General features: G+C 34.9%; 2 protein-coding genes across 2 annotated transcripts in view; one reads left to right on the forward strand and one right to left on the reverse strand.

The window, feature by feature from the left end:
- Positions 1–9,564, forward strand: part of LOC108569478 (myosin-G heavy chain-like) — a gene marked incomplete at its 5' end in the record, with an annotated part of 15,286 nt that extends 5,722 nt beyond the window's left edge. The window contains 3 exons of the mRNA XM_017931044.1: positions 5,784–5,934; positions 6,354–7,350; positions 8,693–9,564. Coding sequence (XP_017786533.1) covers positions 5,784–5,934; positions 6,354–7,350; positions 8,693–9,196 — 1,652 coding nt within the window. The remainder of the gene's footprint in view (positions 1–5,783; positions 5,935–6,353; positions 7,351–8,692) is intronic.
- A 3,631-nt stretch (positions 9,565–13,195) lies between these two features.
- LOC108569472 lies at positions 13,196–17,105 on the reverse strand (the record flags this gene model as incomplete). Its single annotated transcript, XM_017931035.1, is given in 2 exon segments — positions 13,196–14,266; positions 16,925–17,105. Coding segments are annotated over 2 exon segments (1,008 nt in total). The 3' UTR covers positions 13,196–13,431.
- Between the last annotated feature and the right edge of the window lie 4,775 nt (positions 17,106–21,880).

A 21,880-nucleotide genomic window follows, 5' to 3' on the forward strand; every position in this document is an offset into this window, starting at 1 on the left:
GTATTCTTGTGTTCGGTTTGCGGTGAACGTAATAATGTGTTGGTGCAGTCTCTCCTAGCGCCGGTTTCTGTGAGGGTTGCGTCTATGTATGAGTATGCGGGGTTGCGGATGTGTGTGTGTAGGTCATTGAGAATCGTCTCTCTCTTCTCCCTTCGTACTACAAACGGGGACGGGCGGGGATTGGAAGCGGCGGAGTGGAGTAGAGAGTCGACGGTGAAAGGGTTTTTCGGATGGGACGACGGCGAGGGCCGGGGGGGTTGGCAGCGACGTCGAGCGTAACAACCGGGGGATGAATGGGCGCCGTCGCCGTAGCAACCACGCCACGCTAGGCTGCATTGATTTTACTTTCCAAGGTCGGGGATGATGATGTGTTCCGGGGAAAATGTAGCCGGTTGCGGGCGAGAGTGAGAGCAGCCCAGTCCCATTCAATATTTACAGCCATCCCGTACTTCTTCTACCCTCCCACATCGTAGGGGGGAAAACCAGGATACCTCACACCTCCTTTCCTTTTGTATGTGTGTGTGTGTGTGGGGATTGTAAATGGGCGAGTAGTATGAGAGTGTGCTTCTGCTGCTGCTACATAAATTAAGCTAAATTGAATGGATGGATGGATATAGTGAGTGAGTGAGGAGAGAAGTGGTTTGTAGCTCGGAGGAAGCAGAGATGGAGAGAGAGATTCAGGTTTTATTAGGGTATCAACCTCAAGCTGATGGGTCTTTGTCCTCCCCGTCTTCTCTTCATCGCCATCGCACAATTACACACGCGACGATCCGCCCACTATCAGCTCACAGCTTTTGTTTTGCTCCCTTCATCTGTTTCTCTCTCGCGACCAGCTGAAAATCGTAACGCGATGGTTTCCATGGCGATGAAATGTGTTTTTATTAATGGAGTCAATAAATGGTTGACCCCGCAATACAACAAAACAAAACAAAACAACTTGCATGCATCATAAACAACAACATCATCATCATCGCTCCACTTTCATCTCATTTGCTCTGAATCTTAAAATATTAAAGGAGTTTGGTGATGAGGAGGAGGTAATTTGGGAATCAATTGAGAAAGTGAGCTATGTACTGCTGTGAAGTCAATATCGAAACGGGATTAGGATTATTTTTAGTATTATACTGCAAAGAAAAAAAAAAACAAACTTTACCACGGCTTTACAAGTAACAGGAACAAACTGTTTGCCGCGTGGAATGTGTAATTGGTATAAATAGATCATTATTCAATGGCAGCAGAGGAAACGAAAAACCGAGGCGAAGAACGTGCGCGCACACTTTCTTCTACGCGAACGAAACGGAAAGCCATGCAAAGCCAGAAGTAAAGTACACACTCACTCACAATGGAACAAATGAAACTTGTGGGAAATCGATCGAAAATTTACAACCAAACAGCTGATTTATTTAATGAAGTTTTTGAAATTTGATATGAAAAAAAATGGTTATTGAGCAGAATGGATTATCGTAATAATCATAATTATATGGAGCGAATGTATGAATGTTTGTGTGACGCGTCGAGGCCTTTAATGAATGTACTTAAACGGCGGTTATTCATAACATGTCGGTGCGGAATTCAATTGATGGACGGTTTATTTGGAAGTCGGAATGAGTGGAGCTGGAGGAGGCGGCGGCGGCGGCAGCAATCGATTCGATGAATTGAATTGAAGCCGCCTCCAATGTACATTTTACGTGGAGGCGGCGTGGCGTTTGCGCGCGAAGAGGGCGACGGTGGTGAAAGAGGAGGAAGAGGAGGAGGCGGCGGCGGCAGTTGTTGCAGTTAGTACACGAGAAAGGGTCACTGCCAAGGCCGCACGTGTCGATCACGCCCTGCGTCGTAGCAGCAGCCGCCCCCAACCTTCGCAACTAAATTCCCAATGAACTCGACCAACTCCTGTCAACTTAAGTCTCGTGTTTAAACGATGAGGTGGAGACGAAGAAGAAGAAGGATGAGTACGTTGAATGAAGAGGAGAGGAAGGAGGAACAGGTGCGCTGCTTCTTTGCATGTTGCTGCTGCAGCTATCGTTGTTATATAGGAGGAGGTAGTGGTGATGTTTCTAATAGTGAATCGAAGTGTAGAAAGGAAGAGAAAAAGGTCCTTCGCAACGCAAGGTACAAGTAGTCCGGTGAGTGTGTACGTTTCTCTAGTCGTAGTCGACGTCGTTTGAAAGAGGAGGAGGAGAGTAAATAAATGCGATCAATGAAAGTACACACTCACATACAACCTTTATTCAGTGTACTCTAAAAATAGTACACTTAGATATATATAAAGAGCGAGGGAAGGCTTCGGAATAGAACGAGAGAGAGACCCATTCAAGTGCGCTCGAATCGATACTAAAAAAAAAATTAATACACAACACACTTATGCTCCACTCCACCTTCCCTCCGACAGCCTCGTATTAATAAGTATAGATATATTAATAAAGTACTGATAGTACAGTAAGTTTCCACTCGTCTGATAACGCAGACTTTCAAAGGGAAAGAATGTAAGAGCGAAAGAAAGTACCAACTACGTTATCATCTATTAATAGAAGCTTCCAGCAAACAGCTTTTCCACATCATTCAATTGATTGTTGCTATTGATTCAACGATAAATCCCTACAATCGATACACACACTCATTATATAAAAAAAAAACTATTTACCGCCGCCCATACTATAAATATATATATATGTATCGGTGTACGTAATGGAGGCCCGATAATAGTGACCTTATCTCCTCCGATCGCACGCGAATTTCCTGCCCGAAAAACCGCAACTCGATTCATCACACTCATAATCGTATCGCAAATTTTACAATGCAATAACTACTTTACAATTCGTTACTAATGTTTCTCTATTAAATAAAACAATGCACACTATCATTAATCGAATTTATGAGTGCAAAGTGTTTTGTTACAATCAAATCTGCCGTTTCCTTTCCGATATATTAAGTTTTCTATAGTGTCGCCATCTACGTTCGTAAAATCTAACTGAAATTCACAAACGTCATTAAAGTTTGCAAAGAGTACCAACTAATTCTAATATCAATGAACTGTCAATTTTTCAGTAAATTTGTTTACTATAATCTAGTTAGCAAATTCTTCATAACCAAATGAATGAATATAAACTGCCAATGTAATCAATTTTTCTTAGACGTTTTGCAAACGTCAAACAATTAAAATTGCTTATTAAGTTGCATAAGTAACACCAAAACGAAATCAATGTTTGTTGTTAAATAATTAGTGTAATTGCAGCTCGTATTTGTGCTGCACGAGTGAAAGCATTCGCTTCGAGCGTCCGAAAAATATGCGCTCTGCAATTTTCCAAATTTAATTGCACATTTCCAAAAGCGAACGCCGCGCGTATTTCGCAATTTTCTCGCGATTTTTGTCCTCTCGTTTCTACTGGCGAGAATGATCGATGTGTGCCAACGGGCTCGTATAATTCAGCTTTCCATCGACTATTTACATTCGAAAATAGCTTCATCCATTTGGAAGTTGTTTGCGAAAACGTACAACAACAACAACAACATTACCTACCAAAGAGGGAATTCGAGATTTAGTTCTTTGGAATCGAACAACTTTTAGAAGTAGTTACTAACATATAAACTTAGTTTTTAAAGTACGATTAGTTCAATACACTCTTTAATATTGAAGAACGTTAACGAACTTGAACATAATCATTGGATTTCCAAGAACACAAGTATTTATTAGTTGAACGACGTCTAATTACGATGTAAAGTTTCACTTAAACAAGCTCTCTCATAGCAATCAACGTGACTAAATAAACAGAGCCGCACGATTTCCAGGAACACGAAATTAACAGGAAAACAAACATTAGGAGCATCTAAAAATAACCACGGAATTGTTCATCATCGTTGGAAAAGCATCGTTTTGCAGTGTATTGCGTTTTTGAAAAACCATAAGCGTACGAATTTGTATACAAACTGATTCAAAAAATGCGATAAACCCAAAAAAATTTCGTTTCCGAAACTTACGAGCATTTCGTCACGTATACCACACACGCATCTCACGATCCGTTTCGTTCACTCTGCTAAAAGAGACGAAGAATAATTAACACAGTTTATTTACAAGAATAGTGAAGAGAGAATACATTCTCTTTCAAAGTTACATATTTGAATCGTTCAACTATGAATTTACAATATCGAAGAATACTGTTTAATACCTTTACCAGTTTTCAGAAATAATCGCTAATAATTAGAGTGTCTTCTATAATTTAAACTTTTTTACGTGTAAATAAGTAAATAATTCATAAGTTTCCAAAGATTCGATTTACATATAATTTATATAAAAGTATTAAGATTTTGAAAAAAAGTTTTGGTTCGAAGTGCTAGATTATGTCGCGCGATTAGATAATAAACATTTCTCGTTTGATAATCGTTATAAAATGATGCAATTTTTCGTTGCTAAAATGAATAAAAAAAAAACAGTTGGTTCATTGATTAAGGTCGAAATCAGAAAATAATTCAGTTCATAAATTAGAATTGAAATTGTTGGAATATCAATTGTTTAATGGGGGGGAAAAACAATTGATATTGATTTAGTTTTAATTTCTATATAATTGCAGTGCAAATATTTTGTAAATTCCTCTATCGAAATATATCAAGTTCGCATGAAGAATGTGAAATTTCGCTTTGTTCTTGTATGTTGTTTTTGATGAATGAATGAATATATTCCGTTCGTGTTCAATGCGAAATTCGGTTTGCAAGGAGAAGGAATGATATCATCGTCTGTTCGAACAATTGAATATGATTTTCCATTGATGGCATGCACGCAATCTTATCGATTCATGATGATGATTATCATTGTTCTTGTCGTTATCCAATATGGATAGAAAAACGAGTGCATTCAGTCTGGGCGAAAGTGTGTGTGCATTCTTGATGATAGCGATCATTATCATCATCAACCTTCCTCTCCCACCTCTTCATTTACAATTGTCGCTTAAGTCTAAACAATGGACGAACGCACGACTCCTCCCAACGCTTTGAGTCAAGGCCAACTCGGTATTTCTCCTTCTTCCTCGCAATAAGGCGCGATAAATAATAATAATAATGTATACATGCAAACATACAATAATGATACAAGCAGAGAAGTCGTGTAGTGCAAGGCGAAGGTTGCAGGAGCGAGCGCATAACCTTTCTCAACCGAAAAAAGTAAACACCTCCTCCATCTATTTCTTTCTCTCTCACACTCGCGCGCGCACACAGCAAAGATATTACGTAAGTCAGACTCAGAGACTTACTTATTTTTGTTTTCGTTATTTCGAGTGTCTTAGTTCAGTTGTGTGTGTGTGTGTGTGTTTTTCATTCTGCTGAAATATTTTGCAAATATTTTCGTCGTTCGCCGCAACCGCCCTCTTCTACATCCGCCCACCCGGATCTATTTAAATCGGAAAAACAAAAGCGCGATCCGCCAGCAATATAGTAGTAGTCTCGTAGTAGTGTGTAGTGTGTGTGTGTGTATTATATAGTAGGCGGGAGTAGTAGTGTAGTAAGTAGAGAGTCTATTTTGCACTTGGGGCCTTGTCCCGTCTCCCATTCTCCTCCCGCACATCATCAACAACATCTTTCTCACTCTCTCTTGATGTTGTTGATGTGTGCGCGAAAGGAAAGCCCCTTCGAAGCGCGCGATTCATAAACTTGGATCGATCGATGCTGCTGCTGCTGCGGTTACGACGACGATGACGACGTCGTTCATACATTACCATTGTTCTTTGTTACAGGAAACGCAACTTATTGATACTGATGCATTTTGTTGTGTTTTTTGTTAATTTTCTGCAATTTAGGAGGGCGAAGAGGAGGCTCCGAGCCGATGATTTCCACCGGGGTGGAGGGAAGAATACCCTACATGACCTACCCCGAGCCCTGGCGCGGCCCCCCAAAACAGCCGCCCGAGTTTCTGCGGCCCGCACCCAAACCCCTGCCTTCTACAAACAGGTAAATTATAACAACAATCCTTCTTCCAATTACACTCATCAGGTAACAATTTATGTAATATGGTATTAATAAATAAATAAATAACTGACTTCTTTCAAATTACAAATTTCCTGTTTAAACCTATTACAACATTTAAGTGTGCTTTACTTTTGAGCGTTTCTCTTTTGTAATTAATAAACAAAATTTGTTGAGAAACGTCAAAGTCGTACAATGAAATCGAAGACTTCGTTTGAATTACGGAGTTTTGTTTCATTGATTTCCATGACTACTGAAGTTTGTTTTCGATCAGACGATCGATGGTCGTGTAACGTGTGTGAGATGTTCCATGAATTAATTGCAAGTGTTTCCATATATTTTTGATAATATCGGCACATTTTCGTTTTTATTAAAGAAGGTATGTTGTTGCTTTGTTAATTCAGGTATAATGGGATGACGAATGGGACGAGGTTGGCTCCACAACCGCACCGGCCGACCAGCAAGTATCCATCGCCGCCGGCGGTGGCGCCAGTGAACCTGACGCAGCAGCAGCAGCACAAGGAGGACATCTCCGAGGAGCTGTCGTACACGGCCTACGCCAGGCTGTACCATCCGCCCAACTTCGGTCCGTATCCGACGACGCCAGCGCCGTACCTTTACCAGTCCCCGTACACCCCGTTGCTGAGGACCAGTTACGTGCAGCAGCAACAGCAGCAGCAGCCGCCGCCCCTCAGCCCATTGGAAACTTATGCGACGCCCACGACGCCGACGTCGGGCACCTACCTCTCCCCGCAAGCGGCGTCCACCTTCAGTCCACCCTCGACGTCCGTGAAGCCGGGACAGAGCGTGCTGCGCGAACGGAAGCATCCCTCCTTCAAGGTGCCATCCGGAAAGGAGGGATCTCTGAAACATCGCATCTTGACGAGGCCCGAAGATGCTTCGACCTCTTCGTCCTCCACCTTATCTTCCTCCAACTCGACGGCACCACACTCTCCGCTCGATCTGCAGCGGGACCATCGGAAACTGCAACGACAGCCTTCGCTTCTCTCATCCGCTCCATCCTCAACTTCTACGTCTGCCACGTCGCCTCCACGATCCCCAGCCACCAACAAATCTAACCACCACCATCATCTGAACCAACATCTGAACCACCACCATCATCATCACCACCACCAGCAACAGCAGCATCAAAGCAGCAACAACAATAATAACAACAACAATAACAACGTGGTGCAGGCCAAGTTCAGTAAGGGCTCTCTCATTCAGCTGGCGAGCGGGGATTACAAGCGCATAGAGGATATGCGGACGGAGGATTTCGTCCTTTCGGCGGAGAAATGCGAGGACCTTCGGCTGGCAGACAGCACGGTAGTGAAGATAGTGGAGAACCCAATCACCGGCACCGCCACCATCACCCTTAGCTACAACCAGCGACGCACGCAGGTAATTTTAATTTTAGCACGTTCTCTCCAATCTATACTACCTATTTCCTTTGGCTCACGGCCCACGTTCCTCAAGTTGAAATAACCCTATTTACGTAAACACTATAACTTCTACAGACTTAACACCAAACAACTCAACTCCAGTACTATTCAGAACAAACATAAATATCAGAGATTACTAAATTTTAATAGCTGTAGATGAAATGTTGTTTTTTGATGGCGAATGTTGAAGAATTCCGAAGCCAACGCTAAAAAACTATCGCACAACTAAATCCGAAATCTTTTCCAATTCGAGCCAACAAGTATGTATAATTGGTGCGCGTTGTTTCATTCATATTCATAATCGTGCAGGGGAAAAAGAAAATAAAATTAAGAGAACACGGTCAAAACTGGCTTTGATTTTCGTGGAAGCGGCAATTAAAACGCTGTTAGTTGGCGAAGAGATGAAAAGCCCCGGATTTTATCGGTCGCGCTTGTTCGTTTAGCCCGCGGCAAGGCCAAGGTGGATGTGCGTGTAAAAGGTAAAACTTTCCAAAAAAAAAAGAAATACTTTCCGATATCGCAGGGGCCGTGTTTTGTTGTTTTATTTCTTCCTTATTTCCTTTCACGTATCTCCGGAGGTGGAAGAGGTGAAATATGCGGGTCAATTTTAAAGAGACGATGCTGCTGGTGTTGTAGTTGTAAAAGAGGCGCCAGTCTTTTACTCTGTTGTTGGTGTTGGTGTTGTTGTTGTTGTCCGAAGAGTAGAGGCCGAAGAAAACTCGTCTTTCTGTGACCGCAGAGTAGGCCTGGGACGTTCAAGGTCACTACTACATTACTACACTACACTCTCTCAATTAAAGCCTCTTCTCTCTTACAACAACAACAACAACTACGACGCTCTCGTACAAACAGCACCGCACCTCTTCTTTCCGATCTGCCCCAAATACAATTCTAATTAGCATCTCTTACGTAAAAAAAATTACATTATAGTTTTCGTATTAATCAAATACACTCACTCGTAATCAAACAGAAGTAGCGCAAAGTACAACTTTCCAAATTTAATTCTCTGAATTTTCGTTCCGAAAAATTTTAGAAGATTTACAGCGTTTTCCAATCGCGCTTCACGCATATTTGGAGGTGCGATAATTCATGGTTGCAACACGATAGACGCCTACACGCGACTCCAGACCTGAAGGCGCGTTTCTTACGAAATTTCTTAAGAATTTCTATGCATTCAATAATAAACAGCTGTTGGAAAGAAGCAAATCCTGATAAATTGAGAAATTTAGTGAATGTGCAGACATTTCAGAAAATTACAATAAACTTGTTTACTGATCCTTTTTTTTGTTTTTCTTGGATAGGTTGATGTGGAATCGGCGCTGGATCATCCGTTCTTCGTGTACGGGCAGGGTTGGGCCTCGTGCAGTAAGGAGCGAACTCTGCAGGCGTACGGTCTGAAGGTGCACACGCTGCAGGTCGGCGACATCCTCATCAGTTTGACGCCGAAGGAGGGCGGCGGCGGCGGTCCAGAGACGACGAAACCACCGTCAGCGAGGAGCGAGACCATCATCACGACGGCCACGACCACGTCGATGACGGTGCGTCCGATTTCCGCCAGAGACCATCACCAGCACCACCATCAGCAGCAGCAGAATCATCATCTTCATCAGCAACAGCAGCAGCAGCAGCAACACCTCCATCATCCGCACCATCTGCACTTAGTCAACAATCTGTTAAAGGAGCAGCAACAGCCGTCGCAGCCTCCTCCTCCTCCTCCGCTGTCGCCTGACCGGAAGCGGAGGTGGTCAGCACCCGATCAGATCGCCGATGGTGAACCGGAAGCCCGGGTCATCCGCATGGATTGATTAACGGATCCTAGATGGCGAAAAACGAAAACAAACAAAAAAGCACAAGCGTCGTTGTTGACGATGTTATATTCTTGTTGATTGATTTGTAAATATGTATAAAACGAAGAGGAGTCGAGTTAAGAAGAAAAGAGAAAATATATATGTACATGTATATATATTTGAAGAAAAGGAGCGATCTCTGTCTCACATTTCACATTTGAAGCGAGCGAAAAAAAAAAAAGTTGATATGAAAATTATATTATTAGTGCAATGGATTTTTTTTCTTGTTGTCGTTGTTGTTGTTGTTTTGTTTAAACTTACTGTATTATACACGAACTCACATCAATTAGTCTTGTCATGACAATATATTAATGGGAATAATAATAATAATAATAATAATAATTAACGAAAGAAAAACATTTTTTTTTATAAAAATAAAAATATATTAAAAAATCTATATATGTAAATATATATATATATATAATTAGAATGAGAGAAAGAGGACGAAAAGCGAGACGAGTATTATTATTGTTCAGTGATAATTTTGTTATTTCTCTTCGATTGTTTCGATTCGATTGTCGGATTTATTTTTGTTAGTTTCGTGGAGTCGATCTCAAGACGGACCTCGTGTGATATAGAAGAAGATGAAGAATGAAGGTAGAATGAAGGAGAAGGAGAAGAAAGAAAAAAAGTTTTAAGTAAATAAATAAATATTATTATTATATTATATTATATAATGGAAAGGAAAATGACTTTCTGCTTTTCACCAAAAAAAAAAAAAGAAGAAAGAAAGAAAATGAAGAATTAAATCGAAAATTTATCAAAAAAATATAAAAACAAAAACACATACACACACACACATATATATATATATTTTTTGGGAATAAAATAAAATAAATTTGTTATCATCTAATCCAATTGTTTTTATTCCGATGCATTTCTCTGAACAAATCTAAATCAAGTTGCTGTGGAAATACTCTCGTTTCCATAACAATCGAGATTTTCAATTTGAGTGATCCAAAATTTTATTTAACGATAACGGAAAAACAACTGCAAATTGACTTAAGTAATGTTGCACGAATGAGGAAAATTGAATGAAATAAATTTGCTCGAATTTAGATTTTAAACGAATTTTAATTGTTATATATTAAAAATATTAATAATAATTGTAAATATATAGAGAATATATTTTATTTGTGTGAGAGAAACGAATGAAGAAGTTGTATTTTCTAGAGAATCGTGCTTTTCGAATAAACATGTCCCATTTATAAATAAATAAATATATATGTACACTATATAGTTAATAATTAATAAGATTGAGTACGCGTTTGTTTGTACAGAGAAGATGATGAGATGATACATTTAGTTTTTTTTTGTTGTTTGTTTTTTAGATAGGATGTGTAATATTAATGAATTAAAAATTTCCATGTGAATTTTCGGCTGTGATACAGTGTAAAAAAAAGTATGTGGAATACTACAAGAAAGCCACTTCCCTCCATATAAATATATACGTATATATATTTATTATATAAACAAAAACAAAAGGTGAAACAATTGAATTGTCAAGTAGAATCTTTGATCCCAATTTACATGTGTCAATAATATGTATATAAATAGTAAGCGCATAATATCTAGTAATAATTGTATGCAATAACGTTATATACCTCACGCATAGAGAAACACACTTAAACTTACAACACACACTCATTCATTCATACACACTCACACAAAACTTACCTTAATGTGAAACCAAATAGCGAATAAATGAGAAGGCTCAACGGATAAATGAAGCTCGATTTCTCTCGGCCTCCCACCAAAAAAACAAAGTCGGCTTTGAAGAAGCTTACCATTAGTCCGTGGATCCTTCAGAGTTTATCATATGGGATCGTTGCTTACGTAGATATTTTATATAAAAGAATGTTCATGTAGATGGGATGAAATACATTGGAAATGTGTAAAGCTGAGAAAGAAAACTGTATTTTTTACTTTGAGCGGATGCGCCGGGTATCTCAAAAAAAAAAAATACAATTACTTTAGATCAGAGACAAATATAAATATTGTTGGATGATGCTGGGGGAACAAAGCAAACTAAGCAGAAAAGGGATCTCAGAGATTTTCCTCGAAATACGAAAAAAAAAATCATGATTAATTATAATTACTCCGTGAATCTTTTCATTTTTTTTAATATATTATATAAACTTATATATATTTACTCTTATTATTTGCTATAGCACTATTTTCTATTATTATTATATTTTTTTTGCATAGTTTTATACTGGAAGTGATTACTTTTATAGTTGTTGTTGTTGTTGATATTGTTGTTAACACGAGGCATTATATGATATAGGTGATCATTATTATTACTATTAATCAATATTATTAACGAATTATTATTATTATTATACTGTTGTTCACATTTTAATCACGTAGGTTTGTGTCTGCAAAAAAAAAAAACAAAAATAAGAAGTGCCTTGGTAACCGAAACAAAACAAAATCATTAACGCATTTGATTTCGTTTTTGTTTGAAAATTGAATGTTAAACATGGATTTGATTGGATTGGAATTAATTATATTATAACAGACGGATTAAAAATAAACGAAGAGAGTTTTCAATTTAACGTGAGAATTGATGTATATGTACATATTATATATTATTATTATCATTATTCTTAACAAACAAAAAAGTTAATTTTATTTACTATATATATATATTATTGTACAGTGTGCCATTGTTGAAGAGGAAGAAGGATGAAGGAAATGAATAGAAAGATACGATTATTTGTGATGATGATGATGGTCGCAGAAAACTGAAATAAAGAAAGAGAAAATATTATGTATGTAATTGATGCGTTGTTTCTTTAATTATCCATCCTTTTACTCAATAAATGTCCAACTTGGAAAGTCTGGTGTACGAATTTATGTTTGTTGTCAATTGTTATAACTGTGGAAAAACAATGACACGTAACGACACTAGATTTCATTTGTTTAACAAAAGAACTTTTGTTAATTTTGACAATTGATTTCAAGTTAATAACTACAAATATCACGAATGAAATATTAATACGTGATAATTGAGAGAAATAATAAATTTTGAGAGCAAGAGAAATATGGATTTTCAGTTATGAATGAAAGGATGCAAATAATGAATACACTTGTTAGCAAATACATTTCAGCGTTTTATTTCGCATAGAACTAACGAAACATTGATTCTCCTATTATAATCGTTAATTTATTTATATCATTCGATTACTTACGAAAATCACAAACAAGTATAATAGAAAACAACAACAACAAGAATAACATAAAGAAAAATTATAAAGTTCCCTTCCTTCTTCTCTACAATTCCACATCAGAAAATTCAAGTTTTCTAATTCAGTTTAAAAATTATTAAAATATTGAAAATTTACAACACAAAAAAAAACTACAAATCAATTTTTCTTTTTCCAATAGTATTTAGTAAAATATATATATAGAGTAAATACATTTTGGTTAAATAGACTCTTTAATAAACAACGGTAAATTTTTTTTTTGGGAACCAGCCCAAACAGAAACCCTATAATTTCCATATATATATATATTTAATTAATTAATTAGTTAAAATTTGATGCAACAGAATCAACATTTTTTTTTACATAATTTCTATTTTTTTTTCGTTTGTTTATATCTGTTGCATCGCAGCCTGCACGATATTATTTTAATATAAAAGCATCTCTGTTCTCACATCTAAGTTCAGCAACAATGAAAATCAAGAAATCAGTAAATATAATTGTGAAAAATTACGTAATTAGTTTACTAAACTATTAAGCAGCTTTTGTTGTATGTTTTCTTATGTGTATTTGGTTGATTTGCTGAACGAAGATTCTTGTAAATATATAATGTATATAATTAATTTGATTTTATATATAATATAAAAAATATAAAGTGTAACAAATCACAGGCACATAGATAAGAAATATAACTTATTTGTGTTAAATAAAGTAAAATTAGTTTTCAATTCATCAGTTTAAAGAAAAAAAAAAGAACAAACTGAAAACGGTTATGATTACTACGATTAACTAACTATTAGAGATAAGTGGGTAACATCGATATAATGGTTCAAGTTTTTGGTATAAATTACACATGCAATTAAGTAATTGTGACGAGAGATTTACGTGATGAGATCGACGATGATGGTGATGATGATGATGATGATTTGATCCGATGAAGACCCGCTAGTAACGTATGTAGGTGTCGTCGCGGGAAGAGGCGCACAGTCAATCGAAAACGGCCGTCCAGCAGGTGAGGAAGTTGATGATCCAGGTGTCCTTCTTCGACGGTTTAGACTTGTGCGAGGCGATGAGTTCCTTGTGCCTCTGCAGACTGATCTCACTGAGCTCATTGGGAATCTGCTTGCCGGGACACCTCTTCCGTATCTGGTACTGATCCGGCGGTTGCGGTTTCTTCCCTCTGGACTTTTCCTCCAAGAAGTAACGTATCCTCTGCACGTCCATCGGCTTCAACATGCCGCTCTTCGTCGGCCCCTTTATAACACCGTAGAACTTCCCGTGAAACTCCTTCCTGCTCATCAGGCAATACCTGGGCGTGAAGCGGAGTTTCCTGAGGACTTCGGGCATCCTCTCCGGCCCGAGATTCCTCTGCTCGATCCTCACCATCGCCCAATCGTACACGGCCACGTACACGCTCATCTCGCTCTGCACCTCCAGCGAATCCCTCACCAACAACTCGTAAACCTCCATGTAATCCAGCTCAACGAACTCGGGACTCTGCAAAACGTACTCAGCCTCTTTGTCGATGAGCAGAAGACAATTGTGACACAAATTCTCGAGGATGTCCTCGCTCCAATCCGTATCCCTCAGCCTCTCGTCTTCCACAAGAGGCGGCGCGGACGGCTCGAATTCCGTAGGTTTCATCCTCTTGAACCATCCCAACTTCCTGAAGACCGTCAGCACGTTCTCTCTGTTCAGCAATCTGTCCACGTTCCTCACGCACTCCTTCATCAGCGGCATGTTTTGTTGAAGAACCGCAGTCTCCAGCAGATCTATAGCAGTCGTCATGTCCTTGATGGTCAAAGGCACAGCCTTCATCGCACTGTAAAAAAAGCAAAAAACGAAAATAATTACATATTTCCATACGACAAAAGCGTAATAATAAAACGCTCCAGTTGCAACAGTTTCCAATCATGCGTTCAATTACAAGCAAAATAATCTTTACTTCGTACGCTCCAAATCATATACAACAATAAACATTCGAACACAATATGTGTATAAATAAATTACAAACTTCAATAAATACAACAAAATAAAACTCAATTTTAGCATGATTTCAAGCATGAAATGTTGTATTAATAGGCAAAAAATATTGATATTATAGAATAAAATGTACAAATCTGAAGCGTTTACGTTCAAAATGTAATTATAAAGTGATGATTTCAATAAGATACGCTTATGTAAATATAAATAAATGCGAAGGTGAATAGTGTACAAATAAGTTTTTGTATGAAATGTATGTAGATTCGAACACTACAATTAGCACACATTCCTTAGTAACGTAATTATGTCCACAAATAACTATTACTATTAACAATTTTTCTTTTCTTCTTAAAGCAACAAAACATAAAATATCTACAGAAATTCTCATTTCACTTAGTTTTCATTCACTTAAAGATTACGTTCTTAATTAGCATTAAAGCATCAATAAACTTTATTTAACAAAGCATTAGTTAAGTACACAATAGCTTCCAAGTAAACAGCAAAACTTTTACTCATTTGTAGATTACTAATTCTTATGTAAAGAAACACATTAAAGTATTCAAGTTAAATAATTAAGAGAATCCCTATACCATAGAAAAAAAAACAAATAAATGAAGCAATTGATAAACAGTTGAAATTGGTTAGGACCCACATTCGCTAACCGTCCATTACACAAATGAATTAGCTACGATAAAACTGTGTAATTGACAAATATCACCCATCGAAAATTGCTTAACTTTCGCTTAAATTAAAGCGAAATAATAAATTTATTATCATGAAGGAGAGACACACAAATCGTTATCGCAATTTTCTTTTTGTTTTCAATCCTCGACTCGATTTTTGCGGTTTCCGCAAATCCAAACATTTCTTTGCGGTTTCCACATTCCGTTTTTAGATCATCGATAAACTGTGAACTCACAATTTTCTAAAAAAAAACCGTCCAAATCAGTTTATTCAAAAAAAAAAATATTAACAATTTAGATTTTTCCTTCGAGATTACTTCAATTGCGTAAACGTAAAATTTAATTAGTTATTCTTAATTAACACGCGGCGACGTTCTTAACAAAACGAAATATTCATCGAGAATATCCTTGAGAGCGCCACCAAATCGATATGCTTTTGTTTTTAACCTTGGTAACCGTCGATACACATTACCAATTTTTTAAGTTTAAAACTCGGATCAGTTTACAGTTTAAATATTTGCAATTAATTGAAACGACAGACGAAAAATTAAAAAATGAGATAATTTTAATTAGATTTTCTTATCTAATTCCGAAACAGAGATGACTCACATTCGGAAATGTTTCGTTGTTAAAATAATTAATTAAATTAATTAAAATCTTAATGTTTAAGTTGTTTCTTATTTTACCATGAAATAAATAGATTATAGTAAAAAGAATTAATGAGATTCAACAAATAATTTATCAAACTTGTTAAAGTTTTGAATAAAAAAAAACAAAAGTAAATCAAATTTGTTGTTACATATTTTCAACTGTTTTCCTTTTCAACGAAACAAAATTTGAAAGAGTTAAGTTAAGAAGGCCGTGGACTGAAAGCGCAATTGTTTTAATTCGATTAAACAAAGTCTATTATGAATTAAAGTCCGGTTGTGACATTTACAATCTACAATAATTGGATTTTTTTTAATCAACTTTTTATTAAAATCTATAATTACTATGAGTTTTTATCTAAAGAAAAGACCATAACATCACGTAGGAAATTATAAACAAACAAAGATTTTTTTTACTTAGCTATATTTTTCAATTTATTTGAAAATTTGCAGTAAAATTTGTTGAATGAAATCTAAATGTTTGTAAATTTATTGGAAAAAATAACAACTTTGAGTAAATTAGTTTGAATTTGTCCTAAATTAAAGAATTGTCATTTATTTACTTAATTTATGAAATATTTCAGTTTCTTAAATAAACGAAAAACTTTGTAAAGTTGGATGAAAGTTCTATCAAAATGTTATGAGAAAAAAAAAACAGATGGTCTTGAAATGCTCGTGATGTGATAAAACAGTTGAAAAAGTACGTACATTTGTTTGGAAACGATGGTAACCATCGTGGATGGAGCGTTTTGCACGTATTTTCTCTGCAAAATTGCGTTGCGCAACAATTTAAACAAACGTTCTCCCGCATGCAGGCACCGCACTAAACGCACACAAAGCACTACACAACGAAACGAAGGCTTTCCATCCTCGAGTAGTTCCTTTTCCTACTCTTCCCACAAATACTCTCCTCCACTTCGATCATCGTCAAAATGTTGATGTTAAAGTTCAAAAAGTTATTATTAAGAAATTGTTGTTAATTGGAACCGTTGGTAGTCTTTGATCGAAACGAATCTTATCGCACCGATAAAACGTAACAATAATAACGGTTATAAATGCAATTTGAACGTTTATCCTTCGCAAACTTTTACTCTCTTCACATGCCATTGGGTTTTCTATCTTTTGCAATGCTCAAACAACTAGGAAAAATAAAATAAGTTTACTCACTTTATTACAGGTCTGTACGCTCTGGCCATCATCGGATGTTTCTCTCCGTCTTTCATGGGTAGGATTGGATGCAGCTCGGAGATGGTGCTCGCCGTGTCCATCATCTCCGGAGGATCGATCGGTTGCATCTCGTCCTCCGGGTCTTCGCGCGTGTGATTCACCACCACGACCATCCTTTATTATGAAGTTCTGCGAAGAACACAAACTTCTTTTACTTAACGGAATTCGCAAATCCCACGTGGAAAAAAATAATAAATATAAACTGAAAAGTCGATTTTAGGTCGATGTCACGCACTGACAAGTCAAAAAATGATGATTTCACGTCAAATGACGAAAATTTTGTCGTTTATATATACGAACAGATAAAGGCCTTATCTTCCCTCTCTTCGTACATCAACTATTTAGAATGTTGCATTTCCATCAACAGAATCTTTCAAAAAATTCGCAAAGGTAAACAAAGATAAACAAAGATAAACCCAATGAATTCAGAAAAATATCTAATTAACTTGTAAACTAATCATTTTATTGTTTAATAAACTTACTTATTCAACTGAAAGTTAAGTAATTAAATTAGTTTTCATTTAAAACTATATTTATATAATTTTAAATGTGAAATAATTGAAGTTTTTCTTTGATTAAATTGATTGAAATGATTCAAAGACACAAAAGAAATAAATTATATAAATGTAATTTGCTTTTTAAAAAGACAACGATTAATTTCTTCAATCAGATTGGAATATGTGAGAATCGTTTAAAGTGTTAATTAAACTTTGATTATCTCCGCTTCAATTCGCTTTTAATTTAATAGTGGAAACGTTCTGTTATCTCCCCTTCTGACTTTTCAGAGATTAAGAATTGCATATTGGATGTAACAGCAAAACAGACAATTAATAAACGTTCTTACATAATCAGCTGAATGCCCTTCTGATCGTGTTTCAATTAGCGATTCGCGCGTTCGTTTCAATTACGATAAAGAATTTTCAATTAACTTCTCCTATTCTTAATGACTCTTCATAATAATTTATTTATTTATGTGCGATATGTTGAGCAACTGGACGGACACCTCAACCTCTTTTAGTTGTTATTGCTCAAGCGTCTCGGATCATTGTTATTATGACTTCTTGTAAATCCGCATTAATAATGCATATGCGTTCGACCAATCGTTCGTCCTCAAACCAAGCAACAAAAGAAGTTTTTCATCCTTCTTCATCGTAAAAGTAATTTATTGAGATTTCGTTCCGGCGATAATAAAATGGGGCTTCGGTAATTGAACGCAATTAACGTTTCAAGTGCAAACTTCTCTTATTCACAATGTATTCCATTTCATTCGCTACAAACTCTTCATGCGGGTCTCAATGCTTAACTATAACGGGGGGATTCGCCTTGAATTCGTTGCTCGCTCCAACATTTATGTGCTTAAAAGCATCATCATTTGGAAACCTTAGATTTAACAGTACGTTTAATTCTTTTACCAAACATGTCTAAATTCTTTAAAAACAAGTAAAATCAATCAACTCTTACAGTTTTTTAAGAAAATCTGGTAATAATTTAATCAAGAAAATCATCTAATTATATAAATAATGTTTAATTTACAATTTTTGATTATATTTTATGAGAAAAAAAAGTTTGAACTTAAAGTTTATTTATTTAAAGTTTACAATTTTTCAACATTTTGAATCTTGTCTTTCTTCAAGTGTGTTTTTTTTTGTGGTATAAATTCACAGCCTTCTTATCTATAATTTCAATAAAATTTTATATTTAAATTCTACAGTTTTTTTTTTGTAATAAAATTATAAACAAAAATTTATAAATTCGCAGAAAATTTTAAGATTTCTAAATTTCATTGATTTTTCTATTTTCAAGCACATCTTGTATTCTTTCAATTGTTTTTAGATTAATCACAGCCTTCCTTTCTGTAGTTAGAAAAATTTTCAATTGTTTTTTGTTCATATAAAATGACAGCCTTCTTTTCCATAATTTCAATAAAATTTTATATTTAAATTATACAGTTTTTTTGTAATAAAATTATAAACAAAAATTTCTAAAATTTGCTGAAAATTTAAAGATTTCAATTTATAAAAGTGCATTTCTAAATTTCATTATAAATCTGTCACTTTTGAATAAGACGAAACTTAATTTTTCTATTTTCAAGCATTTTCTTCAATTGTTTTTATTTTAATCACAGCTTTCCTTTCTACAATTTCAATAAAATATTAAATTACAATACACATTCTACACATTACAATTCTACAGTTTTTTAAGAAAATTAGAAAGAAAAAGTTTAAAATTTGTTTACTTCTAAATTTTATTATAATTTTGTCAATTTTACAACAAATCTTCAACTGTTTTTCGTTCGTATAAAATGACAGCCTTCTTTTCCATAATTTCAATAAAATTTTACATTTAAATTGTACAGTTTTCTTGTAATAAAATTATAAACAAAAATTTCTAAAATTCGCTGAAAATTTTAAGATTTCAATTTATAAAAGTGCAATTTATAAAATTTCATTATAAATCTGTCACTTTTGAATAAGACGAAACTTAATTTTTCTATTTTCAAGCATTTTCTTCAATTGTTTTTATTTTAATCACAGCTTTCCTTTCTACAATTTCAATAAAATATTAAATTACATTACACTTTCTACACGTTACAATTCTACAGTTTTTAAGAAAATTAGAAAGAAAAAGTTTAAAATTTGATTACTTCTAAATTTTATTATAATTTTGTCAATTTTACAACAAATCTTCAATTGTTTTTTGTTCTTATAAAATGACAGCCTTCTTTTCTATAATTTCAATAAAAAATTTTTATTTAAATTCTACAGTTTTTTTGTAATAAAATTATAAACAAAAAGTTATAAAATTCACTGAAAATTTTAAGATTTCAATTTATAAAAGTGCAATTTATAAAATTTCATTATAAATCTGTCACTTTTGAATAAGACGAAACTCAATTTTTCTATTTTCAAGCACATTTTGTATTTCTTCAATTGTTTTTATTTTAATCACAGCCTTCGTTTCTACAATTTCAAGAAAATATTAAATTATATTACAATACACATTCTACACGTTACAATTCTACAGTTTTTAAGAAAATTAGAAAGAAAATGTTTAGAAATTGTTGTAAAAAGTTCACTTCTAAATTTTGTTATAATTTTGTCAATTTTACAACAAATATTCAATTGTTTTTTGTTCGTATAAAATGACAGCCTTCTTTTCTATAATTTCAATAACATTTTACATTACACACTTAAATTCTACAGTTCTTAATCAAAATTATGAACAAAAAGTTTAAATTTATTAAAAACGTTACAAATTCGATAATTTTTTTTGTAAAAATCAATTATTTTCATTATTCTTGTTAAAGTTAGTGTAGGTTTTCGAGAAACTATCTAAAATAAAAACTGAACTTGGAAGAAAGTTGCAATAAGAAATTCTAAAAATAGTTTTTTTTCTCAAAATTTGAATTTCTTGTTAGAAAATGTTCTTATTTTAAAAGCATAATTATAATATATATTTTCCATTTCCATGTGTATAGTATAGAGTAGTCAATGTAGAACAATTTGGAAATGGAATGACTCAACTCGATTCGAACTATAAGCTAATTAAGGTAATGCATTTTCCTTAATGTTTTTGTAAACAAGCGAAGATAAAGTAATGCGAATTCGAAATGTTATCAATATTTGTGTGTTTTCCCCTCTCAAAGAGCGATTAACAATACCGATTATTATTACTGACGGTAGATTAACCCACGCACTAATTAGACTTCGAGCAAACAGAGATTAGTGCGCGTGCATTGCAGAAAAGACAAACATTTAATAATAAAAGCTTATCGTCCTTTGCCTTTTTCCGCTCCAACCGTAGTATCAACACGTTTGTTTGAGTCATTTTAACCATCTTTTCCTATTTATTTGCATTTGCCTTACTCATTGATAATAACTTCTAGCAAACAAGAAGCAACACTGCAACCCTTATCGATTCTCAAACACAACAACTTTCATTCAACAATTGTCGATATCATAACAAGTCTCATTCAACAATTTAGTTTAGAAACATTGTTAAAGATTCATCTAATTGTCTAAAACGAGGAGGCTACGAAACATTCGCGGAATTTCTGCTACAGTCGAACGTGTTTGTTTTATTGTATTATCGTCGTCTGTTTTGAAACCTTGGCAACTGAAATTCCGCGTGCGTTCTTTTTTCGGTTCGCTCCTGTTTTTCTTCCGTTTCTCTTCTCTTCTTTTTTTTCCGCGTTGGCCTGCTCCGATGTTTCATCATGTTTTTGATCGTTTCCATAGTAAATATACACATACACACGCACGCACGGTGTTTGTATAGAAGAATGTTGCACTCAATAATGCAGAAGTGGCGGTATTTTTAGAAGGTGGACGAGCGCGCGCTTTAAGCCCAACGAACAGCAAGCACTCTAGATTTGCCAATTGAATTAAACAGTTGAAAACTGTAATTGGAAACCACAAAAAAAAACTTCAATATATTGATTAGAATAAATTGATTGCATTCAATAATTTATCTATCATTAATTGTAAGTTTCTTGAAAAATACACAGGTTTATTTTTTTCTACCTGAAAGAAAGAAACTTGGTAATGTGAAGAATTGGCAACGCCGGAAAATCGAGGCGTTTTTGTTTTTCGCGGTGCATTGTGGGTGGAATTATATCAATGCAACGGGTATCGTATTACGTCTGTATGAAAACCCAATGATTTTCACTTTATAAGGAAATTAGAAGTAAAAAAAAGTAAACACTTTTACAATTACTTTTTTCAAAGTGTATTTAACAATGGATGAAACCACAGTAACTTTTTACATTCCCCAAACATTCAGCTTTCATATGCATCATCATATGCATTTATCCAAACGGATAAAACCACAGTAATGTATCGATACTTGCTAGGTTCCCCAAACATTCAGCTTTCATATGCATCTTTTGGATTAATT

This window comes from Nicrophorus vespilloides, unplaced genomic scaffold, assembly GCF_001412225.1.
Source record: "Nicrophorus vespilloides isolate i.1.1-1 unplaced genomic scaffold, Nicve_v1.0, whole genome shotgun sequence".
NCBI lineage: Eukaryota > Metazoa > Arthropoda > Insecta > Coleoptera > Silphidae > Nicrophorus > Nicrophorus vespilloides.